The 16,686-nt window shown below is 41.6% G+C and overlaps 1 protein-coding gene across 1 annotated transcript in view; it reads right to left on the reverse strand.

The window, feature by feature from the left end:
- The window catches only part of LOC146394112 (protein kinase C-binding protein NELL1-like), a 292,613-nt gene that overhangs the window by 43,289 nt on the left and 232,638 nt on the right, over positions 1-16,686 (reverse strand). Inside the window, exon 15 of the mRNA XM_084952387.1 lies at positions 6,361-6,456. Coding sequence (XP_084808513.1) covers positions 6,361-6,456 — 96 coding nt within the window. The remainder of the gene's footprint in view (positions 1-6,360; positions 6,457-16,686) is intronic.

Raw genomic sequence — 16,686 nt, forward strand, 5'->3', positions numbered from 1 at the left:
GTCGTTACCCACGTGAGCATTGAAGTCTCCCAGCAGGACAACAGAGTCTCCAGGTGGAGCACCTTCCAGCACCCCCCAGGGACTCTAAGAAGGCTGGGTACTCTGAACTGCCATTCGGCGCATAAGCGCAGATGACAGTCAGGACCTGTTCCCCGACCCTAAGGCGCAGGGAACAAACCCTCTCATCCACCGGGAAAAACCCCAACGTACCGGCAGCAAGCCGAGGGGATATTAGAATACCCACCCCAGCCTGCCGCCTCTCACCAGGGGCAACTCCAGACTGAGACAGAGTCCAGCCCCTCTCCAGGAGACTGGTTCCAGAGCTCAAGCCATGGGTAGAGGTGAGCCCGACTATATCTAGCCGGTACCTCTCAACCTCACGCACTAACTCAGGCTCCTTCCCCACCAGAGAGGTGACATTCCATGTCCCTATTGCTAGTCTTGGCAGCCGGGGATCAGTTTGCCAGGGCCTCCGCTCCTGGCCGCCACCCGGCAAAAAATGCACCCGACCGCTATGGTGCCTCCTGCGGGTGGTGGGCCTGCGGGAGGATGGGCCCATGTCTCCTCTTCGGGCTGTGCCCGGCCGGGCCCCATGGACTAAGGCCCGGCCACCAGACGCTCGCCCTCGGGCACCCTCCCCGGGCCTGGCTCCAGGGCAGGGCCCCGGTAACCCTATCCCGGGCAGGGTAAACTGTTCCCTCGATGTTCTCTTCATAAGGGTCTTCTGAATCGCTCTTTGTCTGGTCCCTCACCCAGGACCAATTTGCCATGGGAGACCCTACCAGGGGGCAAAAGCCCCCAGACAACATAGCCCCTGGGATCCCAGGGACACACAAACCCCTCCACCACGATAAGGTAGCGATTCACGGAGATAAATACCTTTAAAAAAAAATTTTTGCAGGTAGAGAGAACTAATGGAACAGTAAAGTTAAGACTTAGGGAGACGCAGGACATGGTTAGACTGTATAGAATTTGTTAAGATGTACATGAGGATTCCTCCAACAGAGAATGGTCTGACTCTTTGAGATTATATATGTTAGAGCATTTAGAGTTCTAATCTTCTGTAGTGATGATAGAAGAGCAGAAGAGAGAGCATATTAGCAGATTAGATGCTTTAAAATGTTTAAAAGTAAAGAAGTCTTGAGAACAAATGATCTGCCAGACGATTCTGTTTCTCCGCAGGAGCAGAGTCTGAAGTCTGGAGATTGGATGTTGATAAGGCCATGGAGAGGAAGTGCTGGTCCAGTCCACGGTGGGAAGGTCCCTATCGGGTGCTGCTGACGACAACCACAGCAGTGAAGATTGCTGAAAGAAACACTTGGATACATCAAGCGCACTGCAAGAAGGTGACACACATCCAGGCCAGCTCGGAGTAAGTGGCAGGAAGACCGGGTACAAAGGGGGGGAAAGCCTCCAGGGCCCCTCGTCTCAATCCGGTGAAGAAACCAACTGAGCCACAGGTACTCATCAGAATGGCTGGGAATGTGCTGTGCACCTTCTTGAGCCTGTGGACCCAGAGTGGGATGACAGGGAGCGCACTGGAACAGAGCAAACCACACCCAGTACCCGCATGGGATTTCAACAACTACTGATAAGAAGATAAGATAAAACTTTATTAATCCCTCGGGTGGGTTCCTCTGGGAAATTCGGTTTCCAAAAGCACAGCACCGACCAAAGTTACAGAGTTACAGAATATTATATATATATATATATATATATATATATATATATATATATATATATATACACACATATATAAATAAAATATACAAAGGGGATAAATAGAATAAATAGGAATAAAGATAAAAATACAAGTGAATTGCACATTTCAAGTATTGAAGTCTATTGCACCGTTGACTATTAACAAAAAGTATTGCACAAAAGGTAATTGCACAGTGAAGTGAAGAGGCACTACAGCTTAGTTGTTCCCCCCTCCTTTGTCCTGCTGTTTCCCCTCCCTCTCCCCTCCAGAGAGGAGTTAAACAGTCTGATGGCATGTGGGACAAAGGAGTTTTTAAGTCTATTGGTTCTTGTCTTTGGGAGAAGCAACCTGTCACTGAACAGACTCTTCTGGTTGTTTATGGCCATGTGCAGATACTCCACTCCACAGTACAGTCCACTGTACTGGTGGCAGTTTATGAACACAACCGCTCACATAAACAATGAGACCAATGGTTATGCTTGTGATGCCACTGGCTACACATTCTTCTGGACTGCGGCCATATAGCATCACTGAGAGCGAGACAGTTTGTTTGGTTCCCTTAGCAACACATCCAGGAGTAAACGTACTTGGAACATGCCAACTTTTCAACTCCTCTGAACCTGAATGGAAGGTTGATTCACCAGTAGCTGGGAAGGTGAACTGCTCTGGTAAGACAGACCTGCTAGCCTGACTCCAAGTATCTAACTCGCTGCAGGACATTGAACAGCTAAACGAACTGGAAACAGGCCAGTTACCTATGTATATGAAGGGCAATGGTTTAGTCCAAGTTGGAGATTTACCATGGAATTTGTGCAACATCACCTATTCTTTTGTCTTCTGCAAGAAGGATGTAAACAGAGAAGCCTTTTGTCTACATTTACATCATGAACACTTGAGGTTTTGAGCCAAGAAGATCAAAACAGCTTGATCCAATTTCCTTTACAAATCGTTTTCTGTGGTGACAACAGGACAGGAGAATGCAGATAATTCACTCTAACCCGCACAGGATGCCTACAGTGAGAAGATATGGGGGGTTGGTAGGAGTCATAAAGAAGGGTGTTGACCAGGCTACAGCTTTGAAGTTAGCTGAGAGCCACATGGACAAACAATAAAGTCAACTGATGTGTTTGAATGCTTATGTCTGTATACAGTTAGATTGTAGTGACATATGATTTTTGCAAGGCCTCCCTGGCAAGTGAAACGATCGATCGCTGTTGCCTTGTTTTTCTTTCACGGGAATAAGTCCTGGATACAGCGGGGTCTGAGTTTAGACCCAACAGAAAAGCCTTCTCATGTGCACCTCCAATAGAACATTTAAATGACTCTACATAGAAAAATTGTTTCAAACAATTCATCATGATATACATTAACAATCAAACTGTTTTCTTCATACCACTGATGAATGAAACTAAATTAAAAACACTGTCCAAAGAGAAACTGAGTAAAGTTCAGTATTATAGAGACAAAATTATTCATGGTCAATACACTAAAATGTAGTGAAAATAAATCATGTTTCGGCATTTCGGACCTGCAAGACCTTTCATCCCATTAACCAGCTGTCCATTTCTGCATATCATCGAATGTGTGCCCAGCTACTTCCATATGCTCTTAAAGCCATTCTGTACTCTTATAGCAGACGATGGATTAAATGTGGAAATTTATATTTCAGTAATTTTATGTAACATCGAAATCAGAGCTGATAAAAAACATGTTGCAGGCAATATTATTTGAATTTCAGTTTACATTCCTTTTCAGATCTGTGGTGAAGTCATAGAGATGAAGTAGGAAGTTATTCTTTTAGTAGATTCATGATTGTTATGAATTTGAGAGAAAAAAGTGGAGGATCAGTCTGTGTCACGCAGTGATGTCTCTCTTTTGTGTAACTTACCTTCCGGTGTGTTTGCAACCCGAGTATCTGATCCTGCATGTAGAAATTTAAGCCTGCCTTACATGTTTAATGAGGTCCAGACTGTAAGCTGTGGTACAGCGTATAGATGTATGACACAGCACAGTCCCCTTTCTCTCTAAACCCGGAAACACGTCTTGCCTCCTCTTGTTTGAACAAATGATTGGATGCTACACAGGTGTGTACTGAGACATTTGGCTCATAAAGTGTATGTTTTTGTTTTTTTTTCATTTGATTCACAATCTTCAGGGAGTATCTGAGAATGATGTTGTGACCAAACAGTAAGGGTATACTCTGGATCAGAGCGTCGCAGGGAGAGACGTGTCCTAAAAGAACATGGGATCGATTTTTAAGCTGGAAACAGCAGACCGGTCGTCACCAGGGGAGACCCAGTGCAGGAAACAAATTAAGCCTTTTTTCAATAGATAAAATGAACATTTGAAATCAAACCAATAGTGTCTCTGTCTTTGACGATTTCAAGCACGATACCTTTCTTTCTTGTCTGGTCTTGAAACTTTTATTTTTAATTGATTGGTTACAGTGTTGGGAAGGTTACTTTTAAAATGTATTCCATTACAGATTACAGAATACATGCCCCAAAATGTATTCTGTAACGTATTCCGTTACGTTACTCGATGAGAGTAACGTATTCTGAATACTTTGGATTACTTAATATATTATCATGCTGTTTACAACTACGTGAATGTACTATTGCTGTGATTTATTACTGTTACTGAAGGTTCGCGGCTCCGAACCGTAGTAAAGGGACCTCTGACTAATACGGTGGGTTCGTGTCAGGCTCGTAGCCAAAAAATAGCTTTACTTTGTTGTCTGGGTCAACTTTTCTTGCTAGAGACAGAGAGAGGCGTTGAAAGGCTGCTCCAACGGAACTTATTGTTTCGGAGGAAAACACGAACACAGCGTACAGTCGAGTCTTAATAGCTTACTTACAACTGGGCTCGTCAGGCACTCTTCTTGGCTGCAGTGGTTATTATTATATTTACATGCTTCCAGCTCCCGTTTTTGCTCGATGACAACTCGTACTTTTCCTTTTTCTCCCTCCCTCGCTCACAGACACATAACGGGTATGGCAGTCCATTCTCCCTGCAGCACGGACTACACTGCCTATGATGCTACATTCTTTAGAGCTATGCTTGTAGCATTCTGCCTGTTAGCTTAGCACAACAACAACAAAAAGGCGCTCTCTCACCCAGGAAACACAGAGAGAGAGAGAGCGTCACCCTGTAACCATGGCAACCGTAACGCTGCCGCCTGGAACAACAGAACATCATAGCTGTCAAACAAAACCCAAACAGTCCTGACCCGCCACAATATGAAACAGGGAAGTACCGCCGTGTAATCCATTTATTTCAACAAAGTAACTGTATTCTAAATACCACCTTTTTAAACGGTAACTGTAACGGAATACAGTTACTCATATTTTGTATTTTAAATACATAACGGCGGTACATGTATTCCGTTACTCCCCAACACTGATTGGTTATCCTCGTGAGTAGCTGACCACAGTTTGGAGCCTGCAGAGTTAGGCTGCTTTCTGAGATTAGACTTGGAATGAGTTAAATTATCATGCCCATACATTTTTCCTTCCTAATGAAGATGTGCTATACAGCCTAATTAAGTCTGATCAGTTCAATATGCACAGTGAGGATTTAATTTCAAGACACTGGTGCTGGTCTAAAATTCGTGATGAAGATAAGACACACACAAAATAAAACAGCAAAGAGAATCTTCCTCTGCATTACACTTACATATTAGGAGGCTGACTGACAGCAGCACGAATGATGTATTCAATTTGTAAAAATATGAAGGTTTTGTCTGACCTATCTAAAGAGAAACCATGGCAACATGCTACAAATAGCTGACCCGTGACTCCTGTGCTCCATGTGAGCAGGTTGATCACTTCAGCGAAATTAGACCACAGAGACGGGAGGTTTAATGGCATAGGGGAGGATGGGACAGGAGCGAGAGGAAGACAGAGGTTGTGTAAGTAGAGATAGATGGATAAGAGAGGTGAAGGAGTAAGTTGTGCTCAGAAGCTAATAGGAATAAAAAGAACAAGGGGAAAGCAAGAACAGAATCTGAGGAGAAAATGGAAGAGGGGGTAAAAAGAAAGACAAGGACAAGGGTGAAGGAGGAAAGGAGAAAATGAGCAAGCAGAGGAGAGCCAAGAAGAGGTCAGGGAAGGAGGGCAGAGGATGAAAGGAAGAAAAAGAGGTAAAGAGAAGTAGCTTATAAAACTGGAAAAAGACATAGGGAAGGAGAAACGAGAGAAGTTAGAAGACAAAGGAAGAGAAAATGAAAAGAAAGAAAAGAAAGGAGGAAGGACAACTGGGGGAAATGATGGGGAGAGTGAAAAAGGAGAGGGAGAAAGGAAGAGGGAGGAAGGAAGGAGAGGAGGAGGGTAGGGAACAATTAGCTGACTCTTTCTATGACTCTCTTGGGAGCTTCAATCTCTGCAGTGTCCAATTTAAACAACACTTTAAAGCCAGAGCATGAAAGTGTGTGTGTGTGTGTGTGTGTGTGTGTGTGTGTGTGTGTGTGTGTGTGTGTGTGTGTGTGTGTGTATAGAGTGAAGTAGGAAAAGAAAACATCTAATGACCATCCTGCCGATGTCATTCCTGAAAGTCAATAAAAACAATGTGATGCTTGTGTCGGATTTTAATTGGGACAGACAGCTGAACAAACTGGACAGATGAGAGGTGAGGGGTCAGGTGATGTCCTCAGGTCTTACCTGTCTCACAGCGGTGTCCCGTGAATCCCGAGGGACAGACACACGTGTTGGGAGACACACAGGTCCCGCCGCTTCGGCATCCCTCCTCACAGAAGGCTAGAAAGAGAAACCAAAAATGTATTAGTTTAGTTTTTTGTGTTTTTCCCCCTCAATGGCCCGAATAGCACAGCCACAGAAAAGCCTTTGAAATCCTGCGGTTTGTGATGTTGTAAAAGCATTACACGCTACAAAAAGCTCCCCTGACTATTTTTACAAGATGCGTTAACAGTTCTGGGAGGGACTACTCACGCTCACCATTCACACGGGCTTAGAAATGGTGGTTTTTATGCTGAAGTGTGTGTTCATTATAAAAAAGACAAAAAAAGACAGATCAAAACTGTAACCTTGCCTCCGATTTATATCTGATAGAAAAGTGTTCTTTCAAGTGGTCATGTAAAAGGCAGCTAATTTATAAAGCTGTAAAACAATCAAATTTCTGGGAGGATGGCTGAACATTGTGTTGCCTTTTTAAGGAGAAAGTTGCATTTTTTTGCAATTTGTTACAAGCAACGGATAAATGACTGTCTTTTGCTTTTTAAGCTTTACAGCACATTTACTGTACAGTTCAGAAAATCAGACCAAGTTAGTGACTGAGGAAAGTGAAACACGTTTAAAGAACCAGTAACCAGATGGCACTAAAAATTCTACTGTATCCTTCAGTGGATGCATGCACTTTTACTGACTATTGGACAGCAAAGGGACAAAATGCAGCAAGGCAAATATGTGTTCTTATCATGTGCGACTAGCAAATGGGGCCGATTTCACGTTAGCACATCTATCCACATAACAGCAGGAACACTTTACAGGTTCAACCACTCACACACACGGCAACTGTGCAAGGAGCTGACCTGCACATCAGGATGAGATCTGTGTCAAGGACAACCTGCAGCACCACCTGAGCTGCTGTTGTTCCCTACTTGAAAGAAATGTGATAAAATCCTAGCACGTACTGAATTTCTGCCTCACTTCTTTTTTTTTTTGTGCTTGGTCATTATGATAAATTTTTCACCACAGTGCCAAGCAAGAATATAACACAAGTGCTTACATGAAAACTCTGATCATTTGCCAGTGCCTTCTTTAGATGTATAACACATTTTGGGGTCAACTTGAAAGAAAAGCAGACGTGAAATAGGAAAGTGAAGTCAGAGGCTAAACATGACATGATATTTGGCAGCAAACTATAATGCTATGTTTATAATCCCCATATATCAGTATCATAAAACAAAGGCAGTAGGAATTTAAGTATAGTTTTAAAGATAAAAGACATTTTATGAGAATTTTAACCTCGTTTGACCTTGGACAAGACATAGAGGTCCAAAGTAACGTGACATTTATTATCCCCATAAATCATTCCCTATATGCCTATATGTTATCAAAACCAAAGAAGATTATATATAAGATTATTATTATATTATTGTTGGCCTTCAGATCATGTATTTACCTTGAAGGAAAGGTCAGAGGTCAAATTTGACATCATATTTAAAATCTTTACATTGGTTCTTTCTATATGTTGGCAACACATACAAGTTATAAGGCTTTTTAAGTTGACCCTGAAGACCTTGATGGATGCAAGTCAAATTTTAATAGATTTACTAATATGACCCCACTCTACACCCCTACAAAGTTTCATCAGAATTTCCTTTAAAACTTTTTGAGCTATTGCATTTACAGATAGACCAGTGACACGCAAAGACTACAAAAACACAACCTCCTTGACAGACGTCATTTAAGTTTGCGTCAGTTTAGGCAGCTTGTTCATTGTGAGGTCACAGCACTTTGAATGACTTGATTTTTCAGAGCGAGTCATACTAAATGAATTTGTTAATTATGCCATAAACGCCAGTTGAACTAATTCATTTAGTACTGCTTACTGGCACTCACAATGAACAGGTTGCCTGATTTAGCTATCTGAAGTAAACTGTTGTTAGTTCTTCTAATGTAGTGAGGTTGCATTTGTTTTAGATACTGGTAGCTTATTAGATTTTACAGTTCTTACTGGCCTATACTGATAATATGGCGTTGTTTTCCATGAAAGGTCAGTACTGATGAGATGGCCTACTGTGGTCTGGGGTTACGTGGCGAGGCAATGTGAGAATTCATTGGTGTTCATCTGGTGTAGCTGATTCAGTTCAAATGAATTGAGTTTGGTCCAGGATGCTATTTGCTGGAATGCAATCACAGCTATCATCAGATGTTTTAGCCTTTTATTAGATTTTTTTTTTAAATAATAAACCACCAGCATTTGTAAACAGTGATCAGTGGATTGAAAATTAATTCTTGGCCTAATTAATTCTTGGCCTAATTAGTTCTTGGTATATATCAGGGTAAATTCCTGATTGATATTAGTATAACACTATCACACAGTTTAAAAGAGAATCATTTTTTCACTAACACTAGAGGTCATCGGTCTGCAAACCATGTCCGCAAGGAAGAATCTAAGATAAAGTAACTGCTCCTCATTTGGCAGTGATTTGGAAATCTCTCATGTGAGCGCATGTGATCCCAACATTCTTACAGCCTTTTCCTAGAAGCAGGCTAGCAGCGGAAATGGCTGTATTTTGTTCAACGAGTGTACACACTGTGAAGCACCAACACAAAGGAGAAGAGGATGTCTGAGGAGCGCTGGCAGAGAAATATCCTCCACAAAACAGATGTAAAGGGTGGGTGCAGGGAGAGAGGACAGTCAGTCAGTGCTTAAAGCGAGGATTAAACCAAAAAAGAGGGCAGACTTAATTGAGCAAGTTCATTAAGTATTTCTAAGCTTAATTAATGACACGATTAAAAAGATGAGCCTTAATGGGCAGAAAAAAAAATCTATTTAAAGTCACAGACATAGGGTATGTGAGTGTAATATCTGTGTGTAATCTGTGCAGCAGCTTGTCTCCATTTGGTTTATGAATACACAGAAAGCTCATTTGTCAGCACAAATGATCAACCCAGTGTTGGCCTAAATATACAAACAAATGCAGCAAATAAATGAAAGTAGATTCTACTGCCAGAAGCTATTAGAGCTATTAATCTGGTTGCACTATTTAAGAAGTTCTATCAGGCCCTCATTAGTGGCCTGATCGCCTCTGTACTAATAAACCTCACACTTAAAAATTAATTACACTTATATTGACTCAATCTATCTCCAACTCTAATTATCATTTCACCGCCATCAGCATAATGCTGCCTGCCTGTCGAACTAATGACTTCCAAAGATGAGGGGGCTTCACTGGGAGTGGGCGTGCTGTATGACTGAAGGCAGTAGTTTTCTTTCCAAAACACAAGCCTCGGTTTCAAGTTGCCTCCAGTATTTTAATTCCTGTCAAGAAATAGCTGGATGAATTAAGCCAACACTAAAACTTTTAATCCAGAACTTTTGCTCATGCTTACTGGTAATACTGTGTTAATGAGTAAATGCGTGGAATCCAGTCCAACAGCTGAATGAAAATATGAAAAAAACCTATTGGACTTTTTTTTTTAAAAAAAAAGCCTTTAAGCAGGACTGATAAAGTTAAATATACTGTAATAAACCGATATTATAACAAGAATAAGATTAGTGTAAGACTTTGCTGTCTTGAGTGAAACACAGTACCAGCCCCCAAAATTAAAGCAATACCTGTCAGTGATTCCCATTTAAAAAAAATGCAGTATAATAAAATGAGAAACCTCTGAGGCTGAAAAATTAAGTTGCTATGCAATTGCTGAAAACTACACTTCATCAAGTGACTACTTGAGGCACTAAATGTGACTCAATTACCATAAAGTACGTGTTAGAACAGCCACTTTTAGAGCACATGTTTATAGCCTATTATTAAAAAAAAACTGTTACAGTCTCTACAGCTAATTATTTGCCTATTCATGGAAGCTGTATGGAAAGTGAACATTTACACAATTCACCCCTTTTAATTATATTGAGGCTTAATGTTATGTATAATTAAGAACACAGCAGCTTTTCAGTGACAGGTGGGTGTGGTTTCATCTTCGGTATACTGGAGTGCTAAAAGACAGTAAGGACTTGGCTGTATACTTTTCTTTGGAGGTACATCTTGCTCTAGGCCAGTGGTTCCCAAACTTTTTTTGCTGGGCCCCCCTTTGTTTTACAAGAAAAATGTCTGTTAATCTGACTATCTGCAGGTTTTACATGCAGTTACTGTCCCTCCATTTACAAAGGCAGAGGCGTCACGGTGTGATTATTTTACGTGTAGTTGTTTTTTTTCCTGTGTAATAATATTCAACATTGATATCAATACATTTTTCAAAAAATGCCTCTCTGTGCAAAATGGGTTTAAAAACATAAACAGCTGTGGGATCCTGTTTGTCCGTGATTTGAACCGGGGGAACAAATCGTGGCAGGATCCGCCTGATATTATTTGTATCCTGCTGTAACTTTACTGTATAAAGAGCAAACATCTCCAAAATGTCAGGAGTAGTTAGTCATTATAAGAAGTGTGAACTAAAAATCAAGAATGTGGGATACTGTTTGTCCGTGATTTGAAGACCCCAGCACTGCTCCCAACGAAGGGAAAATCAATTCTGCAGGGCGACCTACCTCGGCACTTGTGCAGGTGAAACCAAAGGGAAGATATGCTTCATCATATTTTCTAGTCTTTGGCTTAGAATGAAGTTGGTTTGGAAACATATTCAGCGATGCTTCCTCTCCTGCTTTGCGTTTCTGTGGGCGCCCCGTGCTAGCAATGTCCAAGCGTTTTGTTTTTTCCTTTTCATACCGCGCCCCCCCCTGCCATGGCTCTGCGCCCCCTTGGGGGGCGGGCCCCACATTTTGGGAAGGTCTGCTCTAGGCCTTTTTTTTTTTCATTTGCCCTGATAGATCTTGTGGTGTGGAGGCGTTCTTTGAGATGAGAAGCCAGTTGTTTACAGCTCTTGTTGTTTTTCTACATGCACCATGCATATAATGTATGGTACTGATGGTTTTCCATTTCCGAATAAGATTGAGAAAAGAATAGCAATGTGTCGCTCTTGTTCAACAAACAGCAGGGAACATCCCATTTCAATGGAATGGCACCATATAGAAGACAAAGAAGAGCAGTAGAATTGTACTGTACCCTGTGCCACCTCCTTAGATTGTGGTTGTAGAAAGTGATTCCCCTTTCCTCCCTTCTGACACCAAAACCTTATATTTACTGTTTGAAGGTTCAGTTCTCAAGCCTCTAAAACTGTAATCTCACTGCTGGCTTATACAAAGTATCTCACCAACACTTCACCTCTTTCCATAATCTTTCTTCCCCCCGCTTCCTTTTTTTTTTAAAACATTCAATAAATTCCTCTTTTTTTTCCACTTTTCCACCTCTCCAGCTCTTCCCTTAATTGCCTCCTCTACATTTCATTATGAGAACCCACCACAACGACAAATAGACTGACCCAGAGCTCCAAGAAAGAAAGTGCCCTCCTTTAATTGTAAGTCTCTTGACCTCCTGCTAAACTATCTCATTGCTTAACTGAGCCTGTTGCTGACTCGTGACTTCTCAAGACATGCTTATACCCACAGATTTGCTATTTGAGTTTTCCATTACAGGCCTAGATTGCTTTCCAGTGGGTGGCAAGAATGAAATCATTCCACTCTGTGCCGTGGCTAACAGTCATATTCACGGTCGTTGGGTGTCCAAGGTTCCATCTCTGAATTAGGAGCAGGAATATCGTTGAGAAAGATGAATGCTCGACAAATTCAAGTAGGAGTGAAAGGGGAAAGGCGAGCTTTGGAATTCTATGATAGAAAAATTAAAACTGAAAAGAACATTGTTAGCCTTTTGATAATGAAGTCATAGTAAGAAATTGCTAAATAATTATCAAATTTGAAATATCTAATTTTCAGTACTTTTAATTTTGCATGCTGCAATGCCGCATGTAAAGAGAAAGAGAAAATAATTCTATATGCATGCAACACAGGGCCTATGATCTGTGCCTGTGCCTCTTCAGATCCCTGAAGATGAGTTGGACTTTGCGCCAATCATTCATTGCCCTCTGTCAGAGGGGTGGGCATGGGTGGGTATACTTGTATCCCCTTAGTTTGCTGCCTATATTTTGGGGGTGTTCCCCACTGGATGGGAGGGTTGCTTCCCTACACCTTTAGGTGGGGTGATTGGCTCTGGCTCTTGTTCTGTCATTTACGCTTATGTGGAGAATGACAGTTCAGAGAACCCTGCCTTCTTGGATTTACCGAGTAGGGCACTGGAGAGTGCTCCACCGGGAGACTTGTGTTGGAGACACACACACAGGGCATAATATCGAGACCTGGAAGAGGGCAATTGAGAAAAACAGCCTGTTTGATGTAGTCTCCAGTGTTGTTTTATTATTGTGCCTTTGTGCCAATCACAGTTTGTCCATAAGGGACACCTGATCAAGCATTAGGGTGTTTGTAAGTGCATTTGAGACCAGGACACCTTAGTTCACAGGTCAATCACTAATTTTGCATTTTCCCCCAGAGAACTGCCACTCACTGGATATTCTTCAGATTTGCGGCCACAAGCTTTGGACATTCGGGTGAAGTGAGGAAATGAGCTACCAACTGATCACCTGAGTTGGATATCAACTGAGTTATATCAGTTGGTGGGGAAGGATACTGGACTTGGTGCAGGTCCTGGTGAGCACTTCAATTCCCACCTCCAGCAGTAGTTCAATAAAATTTCAAGTGAGGCTGGGGCTATTGAGACTCAATGGACAATGTTCTAGATCTCCATATTAACCAAAGGGTGGTTGATGCTTGTTATGGTGATAATCACCAAACCTGATGGTGGGCACCATAGCTGATGGGAGCCGTTAGCCTAAGAGAGTCTTATTGGGCTTGGTAAGTATTTGGGACTATGAAAGTGGGTTTAGGATGGAACAAGACTTTCAGCTGGCCACTAAGTGATTCTGGCAAATCATCAGGTGACTCAGGAAAGTGGTGCTCTGTTCAAATGGTGTGCAGTGGGAGTTGGGTGCTACTGACTTCAGCTGAGGATAAAGTTGGGTGGTAGACGAAATGCTACGAGGATCTTGTTAACCTCATTTACGTACCTTCCTTGGAGGAAGCATCTTCAGAGACTGTTGTGCATTAAGAGCTGTTCTTCTGCACACCTTGATTGTAAGGAGAGGTCATTTGTAGTCTTCCTATCACCTCAAAGCAGCATGGCTTTTCTCCTCTGACTTCTGACATTAACAAAGAATTTTCTACTAGACATTATTTTTGGCCCATTCTCTGTAAACCCCAGACATTTTCCTGCTTGTGCAGGTAAATCCCTGGAGATTAGTACGTTGTGTAGTACTCACACCAACCTATCTGGCTCCAAGAATCATGCTACCTGCACAGAAGTCATTTAAAATCACCTTTCTTTCTCATTCTGATGCTCAGTTTGAGCAGTTTGTATTGCACTGATCGTCTGCCATGTGATTGCCATATAAGGTGTTTGCACTGTAAAGCAGTTCAGTAGATGTTTCCAATGAAGTGGCCGGTGAGTGTGTTTAAAATGTTGAGTGGTCACTTAGAATAAGAAAACACTATATAAAAGTCATAATGTTCTCATGCTGCCAGAACTGAACTGTTATTGTTTCTTAACAGCTGTGACACAATACATGATGCAACATATCACTCATCAAGTTTAAGGAATAATGACATCACATACATTATTGATTATTAAAGACTATTAATTATATTTTAAGTTTTTAAGGGTAATTAAACTACTAAAGATGCATTAATTATAAATTAACATTTTTTTTTCAAGATCGTTACCAAAAAAGGGCCTTATAAGTAAAATCTTTCTTTTTACAGTTGGTTCAGTTAGCCACAGTTTCCAATCCACCTTATTCCTAGCATCCTCTTCAAAGATGTTGAACAGCTCTGGTCTGCAGCAATCAATCTATGCCCTGAAAGTTTTAAATGTAAACCTTAGCCTCCACTCTCAGATCCTTTCATATCTTCCAACAGGTGCTGATATCACAGAGGGAAAGAGATTATGCACAATATAAAGGAGCCTTCCTGAAAACAACATCTATTAGGTCTGACAGAGGAACGCAGGGGTATCCAGATAATGGAGGCTCAACATCTTCTTCTATATTCTCTCTCTTCAACATCCTTCATCTCATAGGAAGAAAAATGCCTCCTCCCTCTTTCTCCTGCTGCAGTGTGTGTGTGTGTGTGTGTGTGTGTCTGTCTTGCTTCCATTTATATGAATGCACAGCAGCAGGCTTAAATGCAGAGTTAGAAGTCCACTGGCAGCCTGCAAGGAAGTGCTGAGCAGGCCAAAAATGCAGCTAAGAAGGAATTAATGCCAATCCATTTACTCATACAAATGCCTCACTTTACTATGCATCAGAGTAACAGTAGTTCACCCTTGGCTGTACTCTCTGTTGGGCATTTACTGAACATCACAGATAATGACTGCACTTACAAGACAATAAGGACTTGCGCCAGGCAGTCGGCATGGATTAAAGACACATTAAGGGAGATTTTTACTGCCATAATGTATCTGCAGAGGGTTGAAGGGGTGGTTGATCAATACTGCTGACACAACACTTAATTCTGCCAGGTGGTTCAGGAGATTCCACGCTCTGGAACGAGCCTCCTCACATTTCAGAATGCTCAGGGCTGGAGGAGTGTGAAAGATGCAGGTAAGTGACCAGCGATTTTAGGGAAACTTACAAAGCAGTTTTGGGGAAGGCAGGGGGACCTGCTACTATCTCACCGTGGATGTTGGGATGGTGAAAAGAAAGTCAGATACTTTCATTCACAATCATCATTACAGGCACGGCCTGATTAACCTTTCATTTCAGGCATGTTATAACTTGTCAGTCCTTACCTATCATTCTTGTGCATACCTAAGTGCACCTGTGAACACATGGCTAAAGTGTTTGAGCAAAGACAGTTTGAAAGGTTGCCTGCAGAAGCAGATGGCAGCAGAGGACTGAGCTAACGCAGAGGTGCCATTTGTTTATTCATCAGACAAGCAAAGAAAAAAAAACAAAACAAAAACCAAAAAACCAAACCTCAAGCAAACTGACAAAGTTTTTTTTTTTTGCCACATTTTCTAGATGTAAAACAGCTGTCAGCGCTTAAATGCTCCCCTGGGATTCTTGGTTTTCACTTTAAAAGCATTCAACGCACTGTGTTCTCTCTCCAGGCATTACACTTCAGGTGCAGAAATACAACTCCATTTTCTTGTGTACACAGATATCCATTACCGCACGAGTCTGCTTGATGCCACTATAAAATGAGCGGGTCCTTTACCCAAGATGCACGTCCGCTTCCAGTCAACCCTAATCCAGAGTCACACTTTTATAATATCCAAAAGTAAGAGAGTGCTGTGAAAATATTTGCATTTGCTTTACCTCACACTCAGCTTTATACATGTACCTTATGAGCTGCTGGGTTATGTACTCAGATTGAATAAGTATAAAAATGATATGCTCTTGTAATGGGTTTAAGTATGGATATAACTAATTATAGTACTTCTAAATGGGAAGAGTCAATTGAAATGAGAAAAAAAGCTACAGGATATGAGATCTGAAAGTTAATCCCACAAAAGTGCTTATTTGAGACTAGAACAGACTAAGACGGTCGGGTATAATGCGAATAGTTTGTCAGGCGAGTGCAGACACATCTCCAGATGGATGTTAGCGTCGCTGTGTCTCTGCCAGATTTTTAAATGAGCCAACGTTTGCTAAGAAATTAACAGGTGACGCTGTGTTGTTGTTGTCTTTTTAGCTCATTTCCACTTCTTACGAGTGGCTCGGAAACACATGTTTAAAGAAAGCTTTAAGCTTTTATTTAAAGCTGGGTTTTTAACATCCTTTTTTGCGTGGGTGAATACATTTATTAGGTACTGGCATAAAATTATGAAACTTATGTGCGATTCTTTAGGGTGACAACAAAGCCGGCAATTAGTATCAGTAATATTTTTTTTCTGCTTAGATGCTAGTGTGGGCGTAGTGATGACTGTATATTTACTTTATTTTTAAGTAGAAGCAAAGTCCAATATGAAGTTTGGGGAATACAAATAATAAGCATGGTAAGGGAATTATCTCTGTTGTGTGAGTTTTGTCTGTTATACAGCTTCCTAAGTATTAAAAAAATGCTATTGCTGAATACTGAATAAGTGAATAAGAAGCAAATAAAAATAGAAATATATTCAACTCACTGTCTGTGTTTCAACTGAATCAGTGTGTGGCAAACATTAACTGTCAGTTCACGCCATGTCTGGATGATTTTATCTATTTTCATCTGCTGAAGAGTCGTGGGGGCATGAACCTATCAGCACAGTGAGGGCGAGGGGAGGGGTGAGGAGCAGGGACGCCCTTGGCAGCTGG

Source organism: Perissodus microlepis, chromosome 1 (assembly GCF_051167445.1).
Source record: "Perissodus microlepis isolate ML-2025 ecotype Zambia chromosome 1, ASM5116744v1, whole genome shotgun sequence".
Classification (NCBI taxonomy): domain Eukaryota; kingdom Metazoa; phylum Chordata; class Actinopteri; order Cichliformes; family Cichlidae; genus Perissodus; species Perissodus microlepis.